The sequence below is a fragment of the Zonotrichia leucophrys genome, unplaced genomic scaffold, assembly GCF_028769735.1.
Source record: "Zonotrichia leucophrys gambelii isolate GWCS_2022_RI unplaced genomic scaffold, RI_Zleu_2.0 Scaffold_749_24222, whole genome shotgun sequence".
NCBI classification, from domain to species: domain Eukaryota; kingdom Metazoa; phylum Chordata; class Aves; order Passeriformes; family Passerellidae; genus Zonotrichia; species Zonotrichia leucophrys.
The window spans coordinates 1-24,222 of NW_026992954.1; the positions used below are offsets into that span (position 1 = coordinate 1).

General features: G+C 58.6%; 2 protein-coding genes across 2 annotated transcripts; both read right to left on the reverse strand.

Annotated features, from left to right (window-relative positions):
- Positions 1–761: 761 nt before the first annotated feature.
- LOC135441959 (calmodulin-regulated spectrin-associated protein 3-like) lies at positions 762–10,321 on the reverse strand (the record flags this gene model as incomplete). Its single annotated transcript, XM_064701507.1, has 4 exons — positions 10,169–10,321; positions 4,617–4,903; positions 947–1,081; positions 762–866 (listed from the first exon to the last, which is right to left on the reverse strand). Coding segments are annotated over exons 1-4 (675 nt in total), but the record flags the coding sequence as incomplete, so codon positions are not given.
- Positions 10,322–19,465: 9,144 nt separating this feature from the next.
- On the reverse strand, positions 19,466–23,720 carry LOC135441957 (epoxide hydrolase 3-like). Its single transcript, XM_064701506.1, has 3 exons — positions 23,593–23,720; positions 21,355–21,503; positions 19,466–19,697 (listed from the first exon to the last, which is right to left on the reverse strand). Exons 1-3 carry the CDS (start codon positions 23,650–23,652, stop codon positions 19,466–19,468), a joined length of 441 nt encoding a protein of 146 aa, XP_064557576.1. The 5' UTR covers positions 23,653–23,720.
- Positions 23,721–24,222: the final 502 nt, after the last annotated feature.

Genomic DNA, 24,222 nt, shown 5'->3' on the forward strand with positions numbered 1-24,222 from the left:
TTTTTTTAGGATTTTTGGTGGGGCTTTTTCAGAATTTTTAGAGATTTTTTGGGAGATTTTTAGTGAATTTTTGGTGATTTTTTTAAGATTTTTCGGTAATTTTTTGAGATTTTTTTTGAGATTTTTGAGGTATTTTTTAGGATTTTTTGGTGATTTTTTGCGATAATTTTGAATAATTATGGGGGGGTTTTGAGATTTTTTTTAGGAATTTTTGGTGAATTTTGGGGATTTTTAGGTGTTTTTTTCAGTAATTATTAGGATTTTATTAGAGATTTTTTAAAGACTTTTCTGGGGGGATTTGTTTTGTACGTTTTAGGATTTAGAAAAAGAGGGGGGGGTCAGCAAAGGGGGGGGTCCCGTTTGGGGAGGGGTCCCCAAATGGCACCGAGACAGTCCCAGCACCCAGCACACAGAGAAAGAGGGAAAAAGAGGAGTTTTGAGGGAATTTTGGAGATTTTTTTGGATTTTTTTGTAAATTTTTGGTGATTTTTTGTGGATTTTTGTGCTATTTTTTGGTATTTTTATGGGGATTTTTCGGTGATTTTTGGGGCACTTTTGTGATTTTTTTTGTGATTTATTGGAGGATTTTTGGAGGATTTTTTGGGGGGATTTTTTGCAATTTTGGGGGTTTTTTGGGTTTTTATGGTGGGGATTTTTGGGTGATTTTTTAATGAATTTTTTTGTGATTTTTGGCGGACTTTTAAAAATTTTTTGTGATTTTAAAATTGGGGGTTTTTTTTATTTTTTAATAATTTTTTTACCTTGTGGCCGCACGCCGGGGGTGCCGTGGAGCTCTCGGGGACCCCCAAATTTGGGGCCGTCCCCCCGCCCTCCTTTTCACTGCTTTCCTGCAGCTTCCGATTCACCTAAAAAAGACCCAAAAATTCCAATTTTTTCACTTTTTCACCCCAAAAAACCCCCCAAAACCCCCAAAACCCAAACTCACCGTCTCCAACCAAGCCAAAATTTTGGGTTCCCAGGATTGAGGTCCCGGGGGGGCTCCAGGGGGGGTCCCCAAATTTCGGGTGGCCTCGGTGACGAAGGCGGCCATGAGGGAATCGATCAGAGCCAGGTGCGCACCCTGAGGGGAAATTGGGGGAAAATTTGGGGATTTTGGGAAAATTTGAGGTTATTGGAGTCTTGGGGGGGAAATTTGGAAGTTTAGGGGGAAAAATTTGAGAATTTGGGGTAAAAATTTGGGGTTTTGGGGCCTCGGTGATGAAGGCGGCCATGAGGGAATCGATCAGAGCCAGGTGCGCACTCTGAGGGGAAAGTGGGGGAAAATTTGGGGATTTTGAAAAAATTTGGGTTTTTGGAGTCTTGGGGGGAAAAATTTGAGAATTTGGGTAAAAATTTGGGGTTTTGGGCCCTCGGTGATGAAGGCGGCCATGAGGAATCGATCAGAGCCAGGTGCGCGCCCTGAGGGGAAATTGGGGGAAATTTGGGGATTTTGAAAAAATTTGGGGGTTTTGAGGTCTTGGGAGGAAAATTTGGGGTTTTTTTTGGACTTGGAGGAGGAAATTTAGGGGAAAAATTTGGGATTTTGGGGTTTCGGGGCCTCGGTGATGAAGGCGGCCATGAGGGAATCGATCAGAGCCAGGTGCGCACTCTGAGGGGAAAGTGGGGGAAAATTTGGGGATTTTGAAAAAATGTGGGGTTTTTGGAGTCTTGGGGGAAGAAATTTGGAGGTTTGGGGGAAAAAATTTGAGAAAAATTTGAGAATTTGGGGTTTTGGGGCCTCGGTGATGAAGGCGGCCATGAGGTAATCGATCAGAGCCAGGTGCGCACCCTGAGTGGAAAGTGGGGGAAAATTTGGGGATTTTGAAAAAATTGGGGTTTTTGGAGTCTTGGGGAAGAAATTTGGAGGTTTGGGGAAAAAATTGGGAAAAATTTGAGAACTTGGGGTAAAAACTTGGGTTTTGGGCCTCGGTGACGAAGGCGGCCATGAGGGAATCGATCAAGCCAGGTGCGCACCCTGAGGGAAAGTGGGGAAAATTTGGGGATTTTGAAAAATTTGGGGTTTTTGGAGTCTTGGGGGTTGAAATTTGGGTTTGGGGGAAAAATTTGGGAAAAATTTGAGAATTTGGGGTAAAATTTGGGGTTTTGGGGCCTCGGTGATGAAGGCGGCCATGAGGGAATCGATCAGAGCCAGGTGCGCACCCTGAGGGGAAAGTGGGGGAAAATTTGGGGATTTTGAAAAAATTTGGGGTTTTTGGAGTCTTGGGGGGGAAATTTGGAGGTTTGGGGGAAAAAATTTGGGAAAAATTTGAGAATTTGGGGTAAAAATTTGGGGTTTTGGGGCCTCGGTGATGAAGGTGGCCATGAGGGAATTGATCAGAGCCAGGTGCGCGCCCTGAGGGGAAATTGGGGGAAAATTTGGGGATTTTGGGAAAGTTCAGGGGTTTTGGGGTCTTGGGAGGAAAATTTGGGGTTTGAGGGCCTTGGGGGGCAAATGTGGGGGGAAATTTGGGGTTGTGGAGGGAAAACTTTGGGGATTTTGAGGTCTTGAGGGCAAATTTTTGGGAAAATTTTGGGATTTGGGGTCCTGGAGGTGGAAATTTGGGGATTTGGGAGAAAAATTTGGGGGTTTTTGGAGTCTTGAAGGTGGAAATTTGGGGGAAAAATTGGGGTTTTGGGGTCCTAGAGGGGGACATTTGGGGCAAAATTTGGAGTTTGGGTGACCTGGAAGGAGAATTTTGGGGGTTTGTGGGTCCCAGCAGGAAAATTTGGGAGTCCTGTAGTAATTGGGGGTATTTTGGAGAGATTTGGGGGCTTTGGGGAGAGATTTGAGGCCATTTGGGGAGGTTTGGATCATTTTGGGGGCATTTTGAGGGGATTTTGGGTCATTTTTGGTCATTTTGGGGCTCCCGGTTTCTCCCTCGCCCTTCCAGCACTCCCCGGGGTGGGCGTGGCCAAGCGGGAGGGGGCGTGGCCAAGCGGGAGGGGACGCGGCCAGTGAAAAGGGGCGTGGCCTCAGGGCGGGGAGGGTTAATGGGATTGGTTGAGCCAATTAATTAAAGCCAATTAAAGCCAATTAAAGCAGCTGAGCCTTAATGAGATTAATGGGGGGAGGGTACAGGAGGCTCCCAGTAAGCTCCCAGTAAGAAACCAGTGATATCCCAGTGCTTCCAGTAACATCCCAGTAACATCCCAGTGCTCCCAGTAAGATCCCAGTTCAATCCCAGTGCTCCCAGTAAGATCCCAGTAAGAAACCAGTGATATCCCAGTGCTTCCAGTAACCTCCCAGTAACATCCCAGTGCTCCCAGTAAGCTCCCAGTAAGAAACCAGTGATATCCCAGTGCTCCCAGTGCTTCCAGTAAGATCCCAGTACAATCCCAGTGCTCCCAGTAAGATCCCAGTAAGAAACCAGTGATATCCCAGTGCTCCCAGTAAGATCCCAGCACAATCCCAGTGCTCCCAGTAAGATCCCAGTAAGAAACCAGTGATACCCCAGTGCTCCCAGTATCCTCCCAGTGCTCCCAGTAACCTCCCAGTAACATCCCAGTGCTCCCAGTAAGCTCCCAGTAAGAAACCAGTGATATCCCAGTGCTCCCAGTATCGTCCCAGTGCTCCCAGTAACCTCCCAGTGCTCCCAGTAAGCTCCCAGTAAGAAACCAGTGATACCCAGTGCTCCCAGTATCCTCCCAGTGCTCCCAGTAACCTCCCAGTAACATCCCAGTGCTCCCAGTAAGATCCCAGTAAGAAAATAGTGAGATCCCAGTGCTCCCAGTAAGATCCCAGTACAATCCCAGTGCTCCCAGTAAGAAACCAGTGATATCCCAGTGCTCCCAGTAACCTCCCAGTGCTCCCAGTAACCTCCCAGTAACATCCCAGTGCTCCCAGTAACCTCCCAGTAACCTCCCAGTAACATCCCAGTGCTCCCAGTAACCTCCCAGTGCTCCCAGTAAGCTCCCAGTAGCCTCCCAGTGAGACCCCAGTATCCTCCCAGTGCTCCCAGTAACACCAGTATCCCCTCCCAGTGACACCAGTAACACCAGTACCCCCTCCCAGACCCCTCCCAGTCCATCCCAGTATAACCCAAACCCCTCCCAGTCCCTCCCAGTATAACCCAAACCCCTCCCAGTCCATCCCAGTATAACCCAGTCCATCCCAGTATAACCCAAACCCCTCCCAGTCCATCCCAGTATAACCCAGTCCATCCCAGTACCATCCGTATCGGTTTCTGCTGCAGATCCTGCGCCTTTACGGGGACCCCCTGCACATTCGGGGGGAGCCCCCTCCCCTCCCAGTGCTCCCAGTAACACCAGTAACCCCCCCCAGACCCCTCCCAGTCCATCCCAGTATAACCCAAACCCCTCCCAGTCCATCCCAGTATAACCCAGTCCATCCCAGTCCATCCCAGTATAACTCAGTCTATCCCAGTATAACCCAAACCCCTCCCAGTCCCTCCCAGTATAACCCAGTCCCTCCCAGTACCATCCGTATCGGTTTCTGCTGCAGATCCTGCGCCTTTACGGGGACCCCCTGCACACTCGGGGGGAGCCCCCTCCCCTCCCAGTGCTCCCAGTAACACCAGTAACCCCCCCCAGACCCCTCCCAGTATAACCCAAACCCCTCCCAGTCCATCCCAGTATAACCCAGTCCATCCCAGTACCATCCGTATCGGTTTCTGCTGCAGATCCTGCGCCTTTACGGGGACCCCCTGCACATTTGGGGGGAGCCCCCTCCCCGCCAGCAGCGCCAGCAGCGCCCCCAGGTCCTGCGGAGGGGGCGTGGCCGAGGCGGGGGGCGTGGCCTGGCCGGGGGGCGGGGCCAGGGCGTGGCTCCAGGCCCTGCAGTAAATGTCGCTGGCCAGCAGGAGGCGCTCCACCGGCGGCTTCAGGTGCTCCTGCGCGTACTGGTCGGTGTAGAAAGGGTCACGGAGCTCCTCGGGGACGTTGGCTGGGGAGAAAAAAAGGGAGAAATTGGGAAAATCGGGTGAAAAAATGGGAAATTTGAGTGAAAAAATGAAAAATTTGGGTGAAAAAATGGGGTAGAAAGGGTTAAAATTGGAGGGGAAAAGGGTTAAAATGGATTAACATGGGAAGGAAAGGGTTAAAGACGGGAAAGAAAGGGTTAAAATTGGGACAGAATGGGTTAAAAATGGATTGTGGGACACAGGGTCGGTGTAGAAAGGGTCACGGAGCTCCTCGGGGACGTTGGCTGGGGAGAAAAAAGGGGAGAAATTGGGAAAATCGGGTGAAAAAATGGGAAATTTGAGTGAAAAAATGAAAAATTTGGGTGAAAAAATGGGGTAGAAAGGGTTAAAATTGGGATTGTTGTGGTCAAAGGTCATCTGGGGCCCATCATGGACAGATGGACACTGACTGATGGACACTGACCCACCAGGGACACACCACGGACAGATGGACACTGACTGATGGACACTGACCCACCAGGGACACACCACGGACAGACCATGGACAGATCATGGACACACGGACACTGACCCACCATGGACACACCACGGACAGATGGACACTGACTGATGGACACTGACCCACCATGGACACACCATGGACAGATGGACACTGACTGATGGACACTGACCCACCAGGGACACACCACGGACAGATGGACACTGACCCATGGACACTGACCCTCCATGGACCCGCCATGGACAGACCATGGACAGATCATGGACACACGGACACTGACCCACCATGGACACACCATGGACCCACCATGGACAGATGGACACTGACTGATGGACAGTGACCCACCATGGACCAGCCATAGACACACGGACACTGACACACCATGGACTGACCACTGACCCATTACAGACCCATGGACACCAACCCATGATGGACCCACCATGGACCTGTCATGGACACACGGACACTGACCCACCATGGACACACCATGGACAGATGGACGCTGACCCATCATGGACCCACCACTGACCCACCATGGACACCCCATGGACAGATGGACACTGACCCATCATGGACACCCCATGGACACACCACGAACCAACCATAGACTGACCATGGACGCACGGACACTGCCCCACCATGGACACACAGACATTGACCCACCATGGACTGACCACTGACCCATTACAGACCCATTGACACTGACCCATGGTGGACCCACCACGGACCTACCAATGACCCACCATGGACCCACCATGGACTGACCGTGGACCCACCATGGACACACGGACACTGACCCACCACTGACACACCATGGACTGACCACTGACCCATTACAGACCCATGGACACTGACCCATGATGGACCCACCACGGACCCACCAATGACCCACCATGGACCCACCATGGACTGACCATGGACCCATCATGGACACACGGACACTGACCCACCACTGACACACCATGGACTGACCATGGACCCACCATGGACCCACCATGGACACACCATGGACTGACCATGGACCCACCATGGACCCACCATGGACCCACCATGGACCCACCATGGACCCTCTATGGACCCACCATGGACCCACTATGGACCCACCATGGACTGACCATGGACCCACCATGGACACACCATGGACTGACCATGGACACACCATGGACACACGGACACTGATCCAGTGTGGACTCACCACTGATCAATCATGGACCTGTCACTGACCCACCATGGACCCACCATGGATGGACCATGGACTGACCATGGACCCATCACTGACCTACCCCCGACCCATCATAAGACCCACCATGGACCCACCATGGACAGATGGACACTGACCGATGGACACACCATGGACACTGACCCACCATGGACCCACCATGGACACACCATGGACATTGACACACGGACACTGACCCACCATGGACCCACCATGGACTGCCCATGGACAGACGGACACTGACCCACCACGGACACTGACCCACCATGGACACACCATGGGCACACCACGGACAGATGGACACTGACCCACCATGGACTGACCATGGACAGATGGACACCGACCCATCATGGATCCACCATGGACAAATCATGGACACACCATGGACATTGACACATGGACACTGACCCACCACTGACCCACATGGACACACCATGGACAAATGGACACTGACCGATGGACACACCATGCACACTGACCCACCATGGAGACACCATGGACTGACCATGGACAGATGGACACTGACCGATGGACACACCATGGACACTGACCCACCATGGACACATCATGGACCCACCATGGACAGATGGACACTGCTCCATCATGGACATGGACACACGGACACTGACCCACCATGGACTGACCACGGACACACGGACACTGACCCCCCGTGGAGACACCATGAACCCCAACAAGACCCCAAGGAGACCCCAGCAACGACCACTGAGACCACCAAGGACCACAACGGTCCTGGAGACCCCAGAAATGACCATGGAGACCCCAAAATCGGCCATGGAGACCCCAAAATGATCACAGACATCCCCTACACCATGAAGACCCCAAAAATTACCATGGAGACCCTCAAAGACCACAGAGACCCCAAAATTGGTCATGGAGACCCCAAAATTTACCCTGGAGGGCCCAAAATAGAACCTGGAGACGCCAAAATTGGTCAAGAACCCAAATTTGGTCATGGAGACCCCAAAATTGCACCTGGAGATCCCAAAATTAGTCAAGAACCAAAAATTCACCCAGGAGACCCCAAAATTCATAGTGGAGACCCCAAATTTGGTCATGGAGACCCCAAAATTGGTCAAGAACCCAAAATTCTTCATGGAGACCCCAAAATCACCCTCAAGGACCCTCCTGATCCCTCCCCCCCCCCAAATTCCCATCCCAGGGCCCCACGGGTGGGGGAGGGGTGAATTCCAGGGGTGGGGGAGGGGCGGGGCCACACCCACAGGTGGGGGAGGGGCCACACCCACAGGGGACACCTGGGGACGGTCACGTGACCCCTGGGGCACCCATGGGAGCCTCACCTGGCCCCGCCCCCAGCTGTCAATCACTTCCTGCCTATCTAACCACGCCCCCTCGTGGCCACGCCCCCTCGTGGCCACGCCTCCTCCTGGCCAAAGGGCGATTGTGGGGGGAGGGGAGGGGACTTTGACCCCTGGGAGGATCCAAAATTCACCTGGGGGGGGGTCAAAAACACCTGGAAGGTCCCAAAATTCACCTGGGGGGCTCCTAAATCACCTGGAAGATCCCAAAATTCACCTTGGGGGTTCCTAAATCACCTGGAAGGTCCCAAAATTCACCTGGGGGGTTCCTAAATCACCTGGGGGGGTCTCCAAAAACATCTGGGGGAGGGAGGGAGCTAAAAATACCTGGGGTGGTCCCCAAAATACACCTGGGGAGGGTCCTAAATCACCTGGGGGAGCCCAAAAATACCTGGGGGAGTCCAAAATTCACCTGGAGGGGTTCCTAAATCACCTGGAGGGGTCCCATCCCAAAATACACCTGGAGGAGTCCAAAATTCAACTGGGAGGGGGGGTCCAAAAACACCTGGGGAGGGTCCTAAAAAATAGTGGGGGGGGGGGTCCCTAAAATAGTTGGGGGGGGACACCTGGGGGAGATCCTAAATCACCTAGGGGGGGTCCCAAAAAACACCTGGGGGAGTCCAAAATACACCGGGGGGGGTCACAGCGGGGGGGGTCCTAAATCACCTGGGGGGGGGTCCCAAAAAAATCCTGGGGAGGGGTCCCCAAAACACCTGGGGGTTCCTCTTTTGGGAGGGGGGGGTCTCAGGGGGGTCCTAAATCACCTGCGGGGGTCCCCAAAACACCTGGGGGGTTCCTCTTTTAGGAGGGGGGGGGTCTCAGGGGGGTCCTAAATCACCTGGGGGGGTCCCAAAATTCACCTGGGATGGGGATCCCCAAAACTCACCTGGGGGATCCCTTTTTTTGGGGGGGGTCCCACTGGGGATCCCCAACCCCCCCCCCCCGGGGGGGGCGACCCCTCCATCCCCCCCCCTCCCTTTACGCCCCGCCCCCTGCGGTGCTGGAGGGGGGGGGGTCCCCACCCTGTGACGTCACAGCGCTACGTAACAGCGAACACCCCCCCCCCATAGACCGCAACAAAAGGGCTCGAGGGGGGGGCGGGGGAATCCCGGGATTGGGGACCCCCCCCCTAAAAAGTAATCACCGGGACCCCTCCCCAAATTAAAGCCCCCCCCCCGTAATGGCGGGAGCGGCATCGGCCCCGCCCCCTCCCCCTTTAACCGGGACCACCGGGACCCCTCCCCAATACCGGGACCCCCCATTCGGTACCACCGGGACCCCTCCCCAGCACCAGGACCCCTCCCCGATACCGGAACCTCCCATTCGGTACCGAGACCCCTCGGGTAACACCGAGACCCCTCCCCAGTACCGGGAGCCCCTCCGGGACCGGGATCTCCCCTCGGTACAGAGCATCGCCCACCCCCCCTTTAAACGGCATCTCCTCCGTACCGGGACCCCTCCCCAGTACCGGAATCCCCCATTCAGTACCGAGACCCCTCCCCAGTACCAGAACCTCCCATCCGGTACCACCGGGACCCCTCCCCAGTACCGGTCTCGGTAATCAGAGACCCCCATTCGGTACCGGGACCCCTCCCCAGTCCCAGATTCGCTACCGAGACCCCTCCGGTACCACCGGGACCCCTCCCCAGTCCTGCACTCGCTACCGAGACCTTCTCCGGTAACACCGAGACCCCTCCCCAGTCCTGGTCTCGGTATCAGAGACCCCTATTCGATACCGGGACCCTCTCCGGTAACACCGGGACCCCTCCGCAGTCCCAGATTCGCTACCGAGACCCCCTCGGGTACCACCGGCACCTCCTCCGCAAACACCGAGACCCCTCCCCAATCCCGAATTCGGTTCCGAGACCCCCTCCGCTACCACCGGGACCCCTCTCTAGTATCGGTCTCGGTATCAGAGACCCCTATTCGATACCGGGACCCCCTCCGGTATCACCGGAACCCCTCCTCAGTGCCAGATCCGGTACCAAGACCCTCTCCGGTACCACCGGGACCCTTCCCCAGTACCGGTTTACGTACCACTCCCCCTCCCTATTCAATACCGAGACCCCTCCGGTAACACCGGGACCCCTCCCCAGTCACAGACTCGGTACCGGGACCCCTCCTCAGTGCCAGATCCGGTACCGAGACCCCCTCCGCTACCACCGCATCCCCCCTCCCCATCCCCCTCCCCGCCATCCCCGCCTCCCTCCCGCCGCTCCCCGCCCGCTCCTACCGGCGCCGCCGTAGCCGGTGGCGATGGCCCAGGCCAGGCTGGCGGCGCTGCGGGCCCGGTTCCCGTCGTACTGGTCGAGCGGGCGGATCTCGGGCACCAGGAACCCGCGGCGCATGGCGGCGGCGGCGGCCGGAGGAGCCGCCACCATCCCGGGCCCGCCGCCGCCGGGGCCACCGGGGCCGCCGCGGCCACCGGCGCCGCCTTCGGGTGCGCTCGGGGAGGCTTCGGCTGCGCTCGGAGCGGCTTCGGGGGGGCTCGGCTGCGCTTCGGGGGGGGCTCGGAGAGGCTCGGAAAGGCTTCGGGTGGGTTCGGCAGCTTCGGGTGGGTTCGGGTGGACTCGGCGGCCTCAGAAAGGCTTCGGGTGGGTTCGGCTGCTTCGGGTGGGCTCGGAAAGCCTCGGAGAGGGTTCGGGTGGGTTCGGCGGCTTCGGGGAGGCTTCGGAAGGGTTCGGCGGCTTCGGGTGGGCTCGGGTGGACTCGGGTGGGTTCGGCCCCTTCGGGTGGGCTCGGGAAGGCTTCGGGTGGATTCGGCCCCTTCGAAAAGGCTTCGGTTGGGTTCGGCGGCTACGGGCAGGCTCGGAAAGGCTTCGTGTGGGTTCGACCGCTTCGTGTGGGCTCGAACAGGCTCGGAGAGGCTTCGGTTGGGTTCGGCGGCTTCGGGTGGGCTCGGAAAGGCTTCGGGTGGGTTCGGCCTTCTCAGAAGAGCTTCGGGGGGGTTCGGCCCCTTCGGGTGGGCTCGGAGAGGCTCGGAAAGGCTTCGGGTGGGTTCGGAAAGGGTTCGGGTGGGTTCCGGGGGGGATTTCGGGTGGGTCCGAGGGGGTTCGGGCGGTTCCGGACGGGTTCGGGCGGGCGCGGCGCTCGCGCCAGGTGCGGGGAGGGGTGGGGTGGGGGGTGGGGTGGGAAGGGGCGGGGCGCACCTGCGGTCACGTGATCGAGGAGAGGGGATGGAGGCCACGCCTCCTTTTCCCTGGCGCGCGCGGGGGAAAAGGGGCGGGGCTGGGAGGGGAAACTGGGAATACTGGGAATGTCCCCGGGTCCCCTGTCCGTGTGTCCGTGTCCCTTTGTCCGTGTCCGGTGTCCCCCTGTCCGTGTGTCCGTGTCCTGTGTCTCCCTCGTGTCCCTTTGTCTGTGTCCGGTGTCCCCGTGTCCATTTCATTGTCCCCATGTCCGTGTCAGTGTCCCCATGTCTGTGTCCTGTGTCCCCATGTCTGTGCCGGTGTCCCCCTGTCCGTGTCCGATGTCCCCCCCATGTCCCCTTCGTGTCCTTTTGTCCGTGTCACTGTCCCTTTGTCCCTGTCTGTGTCCCCATGTCTGTGCCGGTGTCCCCCTGTCCGTGTCCGGTGTCCCCCCCATGTCCCCATGTCCGTGTAAATGTCCCCATGTCTGTGTCCGGTGTCCCTTTGTCCCATGTCTGTGCCGGTGTCTCCCCATGTTCCCATGTTGGTGTCCCCATGTCTGTGTCCTCTGTCCCTTTGTCCATGTCCGGTGTCCTCCTGTCCGTGTCCTGTGTCCCCCCCATGTCCCCCTCGTGTCCCCGTGTCCATTTCAGTGTCCCCTTGTCCGTGTTTGGTGTCCCCATGTCCGTGTTCGGTGTCCCTCTGTCCGTGTCCTGTGTCCCCATGTCTGTGCCGGTGTCCCCTTGTCCCCATGTCCGTGTTCGGTGTCCTCCTGTCCGTGTCAATGTCCCCCTGTCCGTGTCCGTGTCCCCGTGTCCATTTCATTGTCCCCATGTCTGTGCCGGTGTCCCCTTGTCCCCATGTCCGTGTCCGGTGTCCCTTTGTCCATTTCAGTGTCCCGATGTCCCCGTGTCCATTTCATTGTCCCCATGTCTGTGCCGGTGTCCCCCACCATGTCCCCATGTCCGGTGTCCCTCTGTCCATTTCAGTGTCCCGATGTCCCCATATCTGTGCCGGTGTCCTCATGTCCCCCTGTCCGTGTCCCCCTGTCCGGTGTCCCCCTGTCCATTTCAGTGTCCCCATGTCCGTGCCCGGTGTCCCCCCGTCTGGTGTCCCCATGTCTGTGTTCATGTCCCCATGTCCATGTCTGATGTGCCCCTGTCTGTGTCCGTTGTCCCCATGTCCGTGTCAGTGTCCCCTGTCCCCATGTCCGTGTCTCCTGTCCTTCTGTCCACGTCTGATGTCCCCATGGCCATTTCATTGTCCCCGTGTCCTGTGTCCCCACGTCTGTGCCAGTGTCTTGCTGTCCCTGTGTCCATGTCCGGTGTCCTCCTGTCCGTGTCCGGTGTCCCCATGTCCATGTCCAGTGTCCCCATGTCTGTGTTGGTGTCCCCGTGTCCATGTCTGTGTCCCCCTGTCCATGTCCGGTGTCCCTTTGTCCATGTCCGGTGTCCCCATGTCTGTGTTGGTGTCCCCATGTCCGTGTCCCCGTGTCCATGTCTATGTCCCCGTGTCCATGTCCCTTTGCCTGTGTCTGTGTCAGTGTCCCCATGTCCGTGTCTCCTGTCCCCCTGTCCACGTCTGATGTCCCCATGGCCATTTCATTGTCCCCGTGTCCTGTGTCCCCACGTCTGTGCCAGTGTCTTGCTGTCCCTGTGTCCGTGTCCAGTGTCCCCATGTCCATGTCCGGTGTCCCCATGTCCGTGTCCGGTGTCCCCATGTCTGTGTCCCCATGTCCCTGTGTCCGGCGTCCCCCTGTCCATGTCCGGTGTCCTCCTGTCCATGTCCGTGTCCTCCTGTCCGTGTCCGGTGTCCCCATGTCCGTGTCCCCCTGTCCATGTCTATGTCCCCGTGTCCATGTCCCTTTGCCTGTGTCTGTGTCCGTGTCCCCATGTCCCTGTGTCCGGTGTCCCCATGTCTGTGCCAGTGTCCCCCTGTCCCCCTGTCCATGTCTGATGTCCCCATGGCCATTTCATTGTCCCCGTGTCCTGTGTCCCCACGTCTGTGCCAGTGTCTTGCTGTCCCTGTGTCCGTGTCCGGTGTCCCCATGTCTGTGCTAGTGTCCCCCTGTCCATGTCCGTGTCCTCCTGTCTGTGTTGGTGTCCCCATGTCTGTGTCCCCATGTCCCTGTGTCCGGCGTCCCCATGTCCGTGCTAGTGTCCCCCTGTCCATGTCCGGTGTCCCCATGTCTGTGTTGGTGTCCCCATGTCCATGTCTATGTCCCCATGTCCCCCTGTCCATGTCCCTTTGCCCGTGTCTGTGTCAGTGTCCCCATGTCCCTGTGTCCGGTGTCCCCATGTCTGTGCCAGTGTCTTGCTGTCCCTGTGTCCGTGTCCGGTGTCCTCCTGTCCGTGTCCGGTGTCCCCCTGTCCATGTCCGGTGTCCCCATGTCTGTGTCCCCATGTCCCTGTGTCCGGTGTCCCCCTGTCCATGTCCGGTGTCCCCCTGTCCATGTCCGTGTCCCTTTGTCCATGTCAGGTGTCCCCATGTCCGTGTCCCTGTGTCCATGTCCCTTTGCCCGTGTCTGTGTCAGTGTCCCTGTGTCCGGTGTCCCCATGTCCCCCTGTCCATGTCTGTGTCCCCATGTCCATTTCATTGTCCCCATGTCCGTGTCCCTGTCACTGTCCCCATGTCCGGTGTCCCCGTTGGTGTCTGTGTGTCCCCACCTCCCCGTGTCCCTGTCCCTGTCACTGTCCCCATGTCCACTGTCCCCGTGTCTGTGTGTCTGTCACTGTGGCTGTGTCCCCATGTCCATGTCCGTTGTCCTCCTGTGTCCCTGTCACTGTCCCTGTGTCTGGTGTCCCTGTTGGTGTCCCCATGACCCTGTCCCTATGTCCACTGTCCCTGTCCCCATGTCCCTGTCCCCGTGTCCCTGTCGGTGTCCCCGTGTCCGGTGTCCCCCGGCCCCTCCCCGTATCCCTGTCAGTGTCCCCATGTCCCCCTGTCCCTGTCCCTGTCCCCATGTCCCTGTCCCCGTGTCCGGTGTCCCCCAGCCCCTCCCCGTGTCCCTGTCAGTGTCCCCATGTCCCTGTGTCCATATCGGTGTCCCTGTCAGTGTCCCCATGTCCCTGTCCCTGTCAGTGTCCCCATGTCTCTGTTTGTGTCCCGTGTCCCCATGTCCCTGTGTCCGGTGTCCCCATGTCCCTGTGTCCATATCGGTGTCCCTGTCAGTGTCCCCATGTCCCTGTCCCCGTGTCCGGTGTCCCCATGTCCCTGTGTCCATATCGGTGTCCCCATGTCCCCGTGTCCGATGTCCCTGTCAGTGTCCCCGTGTCCCTGTCAATGTCCCCGTGTCCCTGTCCCTGTCAGTGTCCCCATGTCCCTGTTTGTGTCCCGTGTCCCCATGTCCCTGTCCCCGTGTCCGGTGTCCCCATGTCCCTGTGTCCATATCGGTGTCCCTGTCGGTGTCCCCATGTCCCCGTGTCCGGTGTCCCCCGGCCCCTCCCCGTGTCCTATTTTCCCGCCGTGGCCATGGCAACGGGGACAGACACGGGACACGGGACACGGGGGGGGGGGACAGGGAGGGGACAGCGATGGGGACACTGAGGGGACAGGGAGGGGACAGAGAGAGGGACAGGGATGGGGACAGGGATGGGGACAGGGAGGGGACACGGCAGGGACAGGGACGAGGACACTGAGGGGACAGAGAGAGGGACAGGGAGGGGACAGGGATGGGGACAGGGATGAGGACACTGAGGGGACAGGGAGGGGACAGGGAGGGGACAGAGAGAGGGACAGGGATGGGGACATTGAGGTGACACGGCAGGGACAGGGATGGGGACAGACACGGGACATGGGGACAGCGGGGACAGGGATGGGGACACTGAGGGGACAGGGATGGGGACAGACACGGGGACATGGCAGGGACAGGGACAGACACGGGACATGGGGACAGCGGGGACAGGGATGGGGACAGGAATGGGGACAGACTCAGGACATGGGGGGGACACTGAGGGGACAGGGACAGACACAGGACATGGGGGGGGACACTGAGGGGACAGGGACAGGGATGGGGACAAGGGACACACAGGGGACATGGGGAGGGACATGGGGACACTGAGGGGACAGGGATGGGGACAGCAACAGGAGGGATGGGGACAGGGAAGGGACACGGGGACACGGATGGGGACACAGAGGGGACACTGAGGGGACACAGGGACATGACAGTGACAGGGATGGGGACAGGGAAGGGACATGGTGGGGACATGGTGACAATTGACAGGGACACAGAGGAGGACATGGGGACACGAGAGTGATACCTGGGGACATGATGGGGACACAGAGGGGACACAGGAAAGGACCTGGAGGGGACCTGGGGACACCAAAGGGAAACGGAGGGGACACAAAGGGGATTTGGGGACACAGGAAAGGACCTGGAGAGGTTTGGGGACACAAAAAGGACACGATGGTGACATGGAGGGGACACAGGAAGGGACTTGGGGACACAAAAGGGGCACGGAGGGGATTTGGGGACACGGAGGGGACACAAGAAGAGACCTGGAGGGGTTTGGGGACACCAAAGTGGCACCTCGGGGATTTGGGGACACTTTGGGGGGACACCAAAGTGACACTGAGGGTGGCACCGCGGGCTTTGGGGACACTTTGGGGACACTTTGGGGACACAGGAAAGGACCTGGAGGGGATTTGGGGACACCAAAGTGGCACCGCGGGGATTTGGTGACACTTTGTGGATTTGGGGACACTTTGGGGACATGATGGGGACACAGAGGGGACACAGGAAAGGACCTGGAGGGGATTTTGGGGAACGTCATCGGTGATTTGGTGACACTTTGTGGATTTGGTGACACTTTGGGGACACAGGAAAGGACCTGGAGGGGATTTTGGGGACACCAAAGGGAAATGGAGGGGACACAAAGGGGATTTGGGGACACCGAGGGCGGGGATTTGGGGACACTTTGGGGCTTTGGGGGGGACACCAAAGTGACACTGAGGGTGGCACCGCGGGGCTTTGGGGACACTTTGGGATTTGGGGACACTTTGGGGACACAGGAAAGGACCTGGAGGGGATTTGGGGACACCAAAGTGGCACCTCGGGGATTTTGGGGACACTTTGGGGACATGATGGGGACACAGGAAAGGACCTGGAGGGGACTTGGAGACACCAAAGGGAAACGGAGGGGACATAAAAGGGGATTTGGGGACACTTTGGGCTTTGGGGGGGACACCAAAGTGACACTGAGGGTGGCACCGCGGGCTTTGGGGACACTTTGGGGACACAGGAAAGGACCTGGAGGGGATTTGGGGACACCATCGCTGATTTGGGGACACTTTGGGATTTGGGGACACTTTGGGGACATTTTGGGGACACGATGGGGACACAGGAAAGGACCTGGAGGGGATTTGGGGACACCAAAGTGGCACCTCCGGGATTTGGGGACACTTTGTTGATTTGGGGACACTTTGGGGACATGATGGGGACACTTTGGGGCCACTTCTGTGGCTTTGGGGACATGATGGGGACACAGGAAAAGACCTGGAGGGGATTTTGGGGACACCATCGGTGATTTGGGGACACTTTGTGGATTTGGGGACACTTTGGGGACACAGGAAAGGACCTGGAGGGGATTTTGGGGACACCATCGGGGATTTGGTGACACTTTGTGGATTTGGGGACACTTTGGGGACACAGGAAAGGACCTGGAGGGGATTTGGGGACACCAAAGTGGCACCTCGGGGATTTTGGGGACACTTTGTGGATTTGGGGACACTTTGGGGATACTTGTGTGGCTTTGGGGACATGATGGGGACACTTTGGGGACACTTCCGTGGCTTTGGGGACATGGAGGGGACACAGAGGGGACACAGGAAAGGACCTGGAGGGGATTTTGGGGACACCATCGGGGATTTGGGGACACTTTGTGGATTTGGGGACACTTTGGGGACACTTGTGTGGCTTTGGGGACATGATGGGGACACAGGAAAAGACCTGGAGGGGATTTGGGGACACCATCGGTGATTTGCTGACACTTTGTGGATTTGGGGACACTTTGGGGACACAGGAAAGGACCTGGAGGGGATTTGGGGACACCAAAGTGGCACCTCGGGGATTTGGTGACACTTTGTTGATTTGGGGACATGATGGGGACACTTTGGGGACACAGGAAAGGACCTGGAGGGGATTTTGGGGACACCATCGGTGATTTGGTGACACTTTGTGGATTTGGGGACACTTTGGGGACACAGGAAAGGACCTGGAGGGGATTTTGGGGACACTTTGTGGATTTGGGGACACTTTGGGGACATTTCTGTGCCTCTGCCCCCCCCCCCCCCCCCCGCGGGGTGTGCTGGGTGGGGGAGGGGCTCACTCCCTCCCTGCCCCTCCCCCTCCCCCCCCCCGGTCCGTCCGGTCCGTCCGGTTGAACGGGGAGTGGGGGAGGGGCGGGGCCGGGGTGGGGGAGGGGCAGCGCGGGGTTCCCCCCTCCCCCCCCCCCCCCGTTAATCCGCGGCCGCCGGGGCCCCTTAAGAGGCTTAAACGGAGCGGGGGGGGGGAGGGGACCCGAAATCACCGCGCCCCTCCCCCCACACACACAAAATTCTCACCCATCCCCCCCCACCCCAAATTCCACCTCCCAAATTTCCCACGCCCCTCCCCCCCCCAAAACCCCAAATTCTCACCCATCCCCCACACCGGAACCCCCAAATTCCCACCCATCCCCCACCCCGGAACCCCCAAATTCCCATTCAGCGCCCCTAAAAAATTCCCACCCATCCCCCCACCCCCAAAATTCCCACCCATCCCCCCCACCCCAAAATTCCCACCTCCCAAATTTCCCACCACCTCCCCCCCACCGCCCTAAACCCCAAATTCTCACCCATCCCCCACCCCCCGAACCCCCAAATTCCCATTCAGCGCCCCAAAAAATTCCCACCCATCCCCCCACCCCCAAATTCCCACCCCCCAAATTTCCCACGCACCTCCCCCCCCGCCCTAAACCCCAAATTCTCATCCCATCCCCCCCCCCCCCGGAACCCCCAAATTCCCACCCATCCCCCACCCCCCGAACCCCCAAATTCCCATTCAGCGCCCCCAAAAAATTCCCACCCCCAAAATTCCCACCCATCCCCCCCACCCCCAAAATTCCCACCTCCCAAATTTCCCACGCACCTCCCCCCCCCGCCCTAAACCCCAAATTCTCATCCCATCCCCCACCCCCAGCACCCCGAAAATTCTCCGCGCCCCCCACCCCAAAATTTCAATCCCATCCCCCCACCCGGGCCCCAAAATTTCCACCCCCGAACCCCAAATTCTCACCCCAAAAATCCCAACCCCCAAAATTCCGACCCATCCCCCACCCGGACCCCAAAATTTCCACCCATCCCCCCCCAGCACCCCAAATTCCCATCCCCCACCCCAAATTCCCATTCCAAATTCCCACCCCAGTTCCCCGCCCATCCCCCCCCCCCTGAACCCCAAAATTTCCGCCCCCCCATCCCAAAATTCCCACCCCAAAATTCCTCTGGCCCCTCCCCCACCCCCCACAAAAGCCCCTCCCCCCCTTGTTTTGGTGTCCCCCCGATTTTATTTGAGGTCAGCCCCGCCAGATGTTTTGGGGGGGGGAGGGGGAGAACAGACAGAGTCACAATCCAAATGTTTGGGGTGGGGGGGGGGGCTGTACCCCCTCCCCCTGCTGAGCAAGGCTTTGTCCAGATGTTGGGGTCCTCATCCAGATGTTGAGGGGGGGTCCCATCACCCTCCAAGGGTCCCCATTCCAGATGTTGGGATCCCCCCGACCCTGGAGTTGCTGTCCCTGTCCAGATGTTGAGGTCCTCATTCCAGATGTTGGGTTCCCCGCCTTTGGGGGTCCCACCCAGGCGTTGGGATCCTCATCCAGATGTTGGGGTCTCTTCCAGATGCTGAGGATCCCATCACCCTCCAAGGGTCCCCATTCCAGATGTTGAGAGCACCAGCGCCGACCTTGGAGGGTCCCGGTCCAGATGTTGGAGTCTCCTCCCAGATTTGAAGGTCCCAAATGCAGATGTTGGCTCTCCACCCAAACGTCAATGGTCCCATCCAGATGTTGAGACCCCCCCACACCTTGGGGGGTCCTCGTCCAGATGTTGGGGTCCTCATCCAGATGTCAACAGGCCTCATCCAGATGTGGGGGTCCCCCCGCCACCTTGGGGGTCCCACCCAGATGTTGGGGTCCTCATCCAGATGTTGGAGTCCCCACCCTTGAGCATGGGGTCCTCATCCAGATGTTGATGTCCTCATTCCAGATGTTGGGGTCCCACCAGGATCCTCCCAACATCGGGGATCCCCCATCCAGATGTTGAGGTCCCACCCACCCCCATCCAGATGTTGGGACCCCTCCCCCAAGCCCCGCCCATCCCCCACCCCCTCTCAGCTCCGCCCCCCTGCCCCCCCCCGATCCTGGGCGTGGCTACGACCCCTCCTCGGCCCCTCCCCCCAGGAACTCCCCAATCAGCTTGGCCAGGGAGTGGGGCGTCTCCTCGGGCAGCCAATGGGAGGCGCCGGGCAGGAGGCGGAGGCGGGCAGAGGGGCGGAGCCAGCGCAGGTGGGCGGGGCCAAGGCGCGGGTCCAGGAAGGCGTCGCGGGAGCCCCAGAGCAGCAGCGTGGGGGGAGGGGGCGGCTCCCGGGGGATGGGCGTGGCCCTGGAAAGGGGGAGGGGACAGTGAGGGACAGGTGAGGGACACCTTGGGGACACCTGGGGGATAGATCAGGGACACCTTGGGGACACTTTAGGGACATCTTGGGGACATGGGGACACCTGAGGGACACCTTGGGGACACCTGGGGGATAGATAAGGGACACCTTGGGGACACTTTAGGGACACCTTGGGGACATGGGGACACCTGAGGGACACCTGGGGACATCTGGAGACAGGTGAGGCACACCTGGGGACAGCTGGGGGGACATGGGGACAGATGAGGGGTACCTGGGGACAGCTTGGGGACATGGGGACAGATCAGGGACACCTGGAGACAGGTGAGGGACACTTGGGGACACCTTGAGGACAGGTAAGGGACACTTGGGGACAGCTGGGGGGACCTGGGGACAGATAAGGGGCACCTGGGGACAGGTAAGGGGCACCTGGGGACAGCTTGGGGACATGGGGACAGGGTCAGGGACAGCTGAGGACAGATCAGGGACACCTGGGGACGGGTGAGGGACACCTTGGGGACACCTGAGGACACCTGGGGGGACATGAAGACAGGTCAGGTACACCTGGAGACAAGTGAGGGACAGGTAAGGGACAGCTGGGGACACCTTGGGAACAGAGGCAGGGACACCTGGGGACAGGTAAGGGACACCGGGGGACGACACCTTGGGGATATGGGGACAGGTGAGGGACAGGTGAGGGACACCTTTGGGACAGGGACACCTGGGGACAGGTAAGGGACACCGGGGGACGACACCTTGAGGATATGGGGACAGGTGAGGGACAGGTAAGGGACACCTGGGGACAGCTTGGGGACATGGGTACAGGTGGCAGACACATGGGGACACCTGGGGGACATGGGGACCACCCAAGAGAACCCAACTGGAAACATCCCCAGCCTAACTGGGGTAATGCAACAGGGTCCACCACCCAAGTGGGGTCACCCAATGGGGTCCCACCACCCAAGTGGGACCACCCAAACCCAACTGGGACCACCCAATGGAGTCCCACCACCCAACTGAGATCATTCCAAACCCAACTGGGGTCACCCAATGGGGTCCCACCACCACCAGCACCCAACTGGGATCATCCCAAACCCAACTGGAACCAGCCAAACCCAAGTGGGAACATCCCAGACCCAACTGGAAGAACCCAATGGGGTCCCAGCACCACCAGCACCCAACTGGGGCCACCCAAACCCAACTGGAGGAACCCAAACCCAACTGGGGTCACCCAATAAGGTCCCACCACCCAACTGGGAACATCCCAAACCCAACTGGGACCACCCAAACCCAACTGGGACCACCCAAACCCAACTGGGGTCACCCATCCCAATTGAACCCAACTGGAGTCACCCAATGGGGTCCCACCACCCAACTGGGAGCACCCAATGGGGTCCCACCACCCAACTGGGGTCACCCAATGGGGTCCCACCACCCAACTGGGGTCACCCAATGGGGTCCCACCACCCAACTGGGGTTCCCCAGGGTGGTCCCACCACCCAACTGGGGTCACCCAATGGGGTCCCAGCACCCAAGGTGGTCCCACCACCCAACTGGGATCACCCAACGTGGTCCCACCACCCAACTGGGATCATCCCAATGGGGTCCCACCACCCAGTTGGGGTCCCCCAGGGTGGTCCCACGCACCCGAAGAGGTTTCGGTAGTAGTGGATGGGGGGGCTGAGCCCCCCGGGCTGGGAGAGGCCGAACAGGAAGGCGTCGAGCTCCTGCTCCGAGAGGCGCCGCGCCGGGTCCTGGATGCCGGTCAGGGCGCTGGTCATGAACCACCGCACCAGCTGGGGGGGCACCGAAATTTGGGGGGAAAATGGGGAAATCAGGGCTGGGGGGGGCACTGAAATTTGGGGGGAAAATGGGGAAATCAGGGCTGGGGGGGGGCACCGAAATTTGGGGGGAAACTCAGGGCTGGGGGCGGACACCGAAATTTGGGGGGAAAATGGGGAAATCAGGGCTGGGGGGGGACACCGAAATTTGGGGGTAAAATGGGGAAATCAGGGCGGGGGGGGCATCGAAATTGGGGGAAAATGGGGAAATCAGGGCTGGGGGGGGCACCGAAATTGGGGGGGAAAATGGGGAAATCAGGGCTGGGGGGGGACACCAAAATTTGGGGGGGAAAATGGGGAAATCAGGGCTGGGGGCAGACACCGAAATTTGGGGAGAAAATGGGGAAATCAGGGCTGGGGGGGCACCGAAATTTGGGGGGAAAGTGGGGAAATCAGGGCTGGGGGGGGCACCGAAGCTGGGGGGAAAATGGGGAAATCAGTGCTGGGGGGGACACCGAAATTTGGGGGGAAAATGGGGAAATTGGTGCTGGGGGGGGCACCGAAATTTGGGGGGAAAATGGGGAAATCAGGGCTGGGGGGGCACCGAAATTTGGGGGGAAAATGGGGAAATCAGGGCTGGGGGGGCACCGAAAATTGGGGGGAAAATGGGGAAATCAGGGCTGGGGGGGGCACCGAAATTTGGGGGGAAAATGGGGAAAATTATGACAAAATGGAGGAGGTGAGGTCTGGGTGACATCAAGTGCCAGAAGTTGGGGACAAAATGGAGGAAATTTGGCCTGGGGGACACCCAAAATTGGGGACAAAATGGGGAAATCAGGGCTGGGGGGACACTGAAAAATGGGGGGAAATCAGGGCTGAGGGACACCAAAAATTGGGGACAAAATGGGGGAAATTTGGGCTTGGGGACATCCAAAATTGGGGACAAAATGGGGAAATCAGGGCTGGGGGGACACTGAAAATTGGGGACAAAATGGGGGAAATTACGGCCAGGAGACACCAAAAATTAGGGGACACTGAGGGGGGACACCAAGAATTGGGGACACCGAAATTTGGGGGGAAAATGGGGGAAATCAGGGCTGGGGGACACCAAAATTGGAGGGAAAAAATGGGGCTTGGGGGTGCCAGGACCCCAAAAATTGGGGACAAAATGGGGGAAATGATGACAAAATGGAGGACACAAGGTATGGATGACATCAACCCCTTGAAATCGGGGACAAAATGGGGAAAATGGAGTTTGGGGTGTTCCAGGAACCGGAAATTTGGGGACAAAATGGGGGAAACGATGACAAAATGGAGGACATGAGGTCTGGATGACATCAACCTCCAAAAATTGGGATAAAATGGGGGAAATTTGGGCTGGGAAGTGCTGGGACCCCAAAAACTTGGGACAAAATGGAGGAAATGATGACAAAGCGGAGGAGGTGAGGTCTGGGATGACACCAAACCCCCGAAATTGGGGACAAAGAAGGGGACACGAGGTCTGGGTGGTGCCACCACCCCTGAAATTGGGGACAAAGGGGGGGACACAGTTTTGGGGTTGGACATTTCCCCTTTGGGGACTTCTTGAGAAGCTCCTTGGGGTGGGAGATGGGGACAGGGAGGGGACAGAATGGAAACAGAGGGGACAGAAGGGACAGAGGAGACAGAGAGGGGACAGTGGGGACAGGGAGGTGACAGGGAAGGGATGGAGGGGACAGGGAGGGGACAGGGAGGTGACAGGGAAGGGATGGAGGGGACAGGGAGGTGACAGAGAGGGGACAGGGAGGGGACAGAGTGAAAATGGAGGGGACAGAGGGAAAGGGGACACGGAGGGGACAGAGGGGATGGAGGGGATAGGGATGACAGGGAGGGGACAGAGAGGGGACAGGGAGGTGACAGAGGGGACAGGGAGGTGACAGGGAGGTGACAGAGGGGACAGGGAGGGGACAATGAGGGGACAGAGGGCTCAGAGGGGACAAGGAAGGGATGGAGGGACAGAGAGGGGACAGAGGGGACACAGAGGGGATGGAGGGGATAGGGAGGGGACAATGAGGGGACAGAGGGCTCAGAGGGAACAGGGAGGTGACAGAGGGGACAGTCTGACCTGGAAGTCGGCCAGGGACAGCAGCAGCTCGGGCAGCCAGGGCAGCTGGAACAGGAACATGTAACAGGAGCGGAGCAGCTGCGACGGGTGACGGGCTGTGAAGGCTGTGACAGCGAGGGGACACCGTGGGGACAGGGCCACCAGGATGTCACCATGGGGACACCGTGGGGACAGAGACACCACAATGTCACCACAGGGCCACCACAGGGACAGGGACACCCTCAATGTCCCCAATGTCCCCAATGTCCCCAATGTCCCCAGTATCTCCTGTATCCGAAACATCCCCACGTGTCCCCAGTGTCCCCAATATCCCCGATGTCCCCAATGTCCCCACTGTCCCGTGTTCCCAGTGTCCCCAATGTCCCCAACATTCCCAAGTGTCCCCAATGCCCTGAATGCCCCCAATGTCCCCTCGTGTCCCCAATATCCCAAATATCCCAGCGTCCCCAATGTCCCCAACACCCCCAATGTCCCAAATGTCCCCAATCCCCCCATAGTCCCCCATGTCCCCTCGTGTCCCCAATGCCTCCAACGTCCCCAACATCCCCTCATGTCCCTGCTGTCCCCACTGTCCCAAATGTCCCCAATCCCCCCAATGTCCCAAATGCCCCCAGTGTCCCCAACGTCCCC

Excerpts from the sequence above, each read along its gene's own strand:
- LOC135441957 (XM_064701506.1), bottom strand. The coding sequence starts at position 23,652 with ATGTTCCTGTTCCAGCTGCCCTGGCTGCCCGAGCTGCTGCTGTCCCTG. Across the intron at positions 21,504-23,592 it reads TGTCCCTGGCCGACTTCCAG|CTGGTGCGGTGGTTCATGAC; the intron begins GTCAGACTGTCC and ends GTGCCCCCCCAG. Across the intron at positions 19,698-21,354 it reads TACTACCGAAACCTCTTCGG|GGCCACGCCCATCCCCCGGG; the intron begins GTGCGTGGGACC and ends CCCCCTTTCCAG.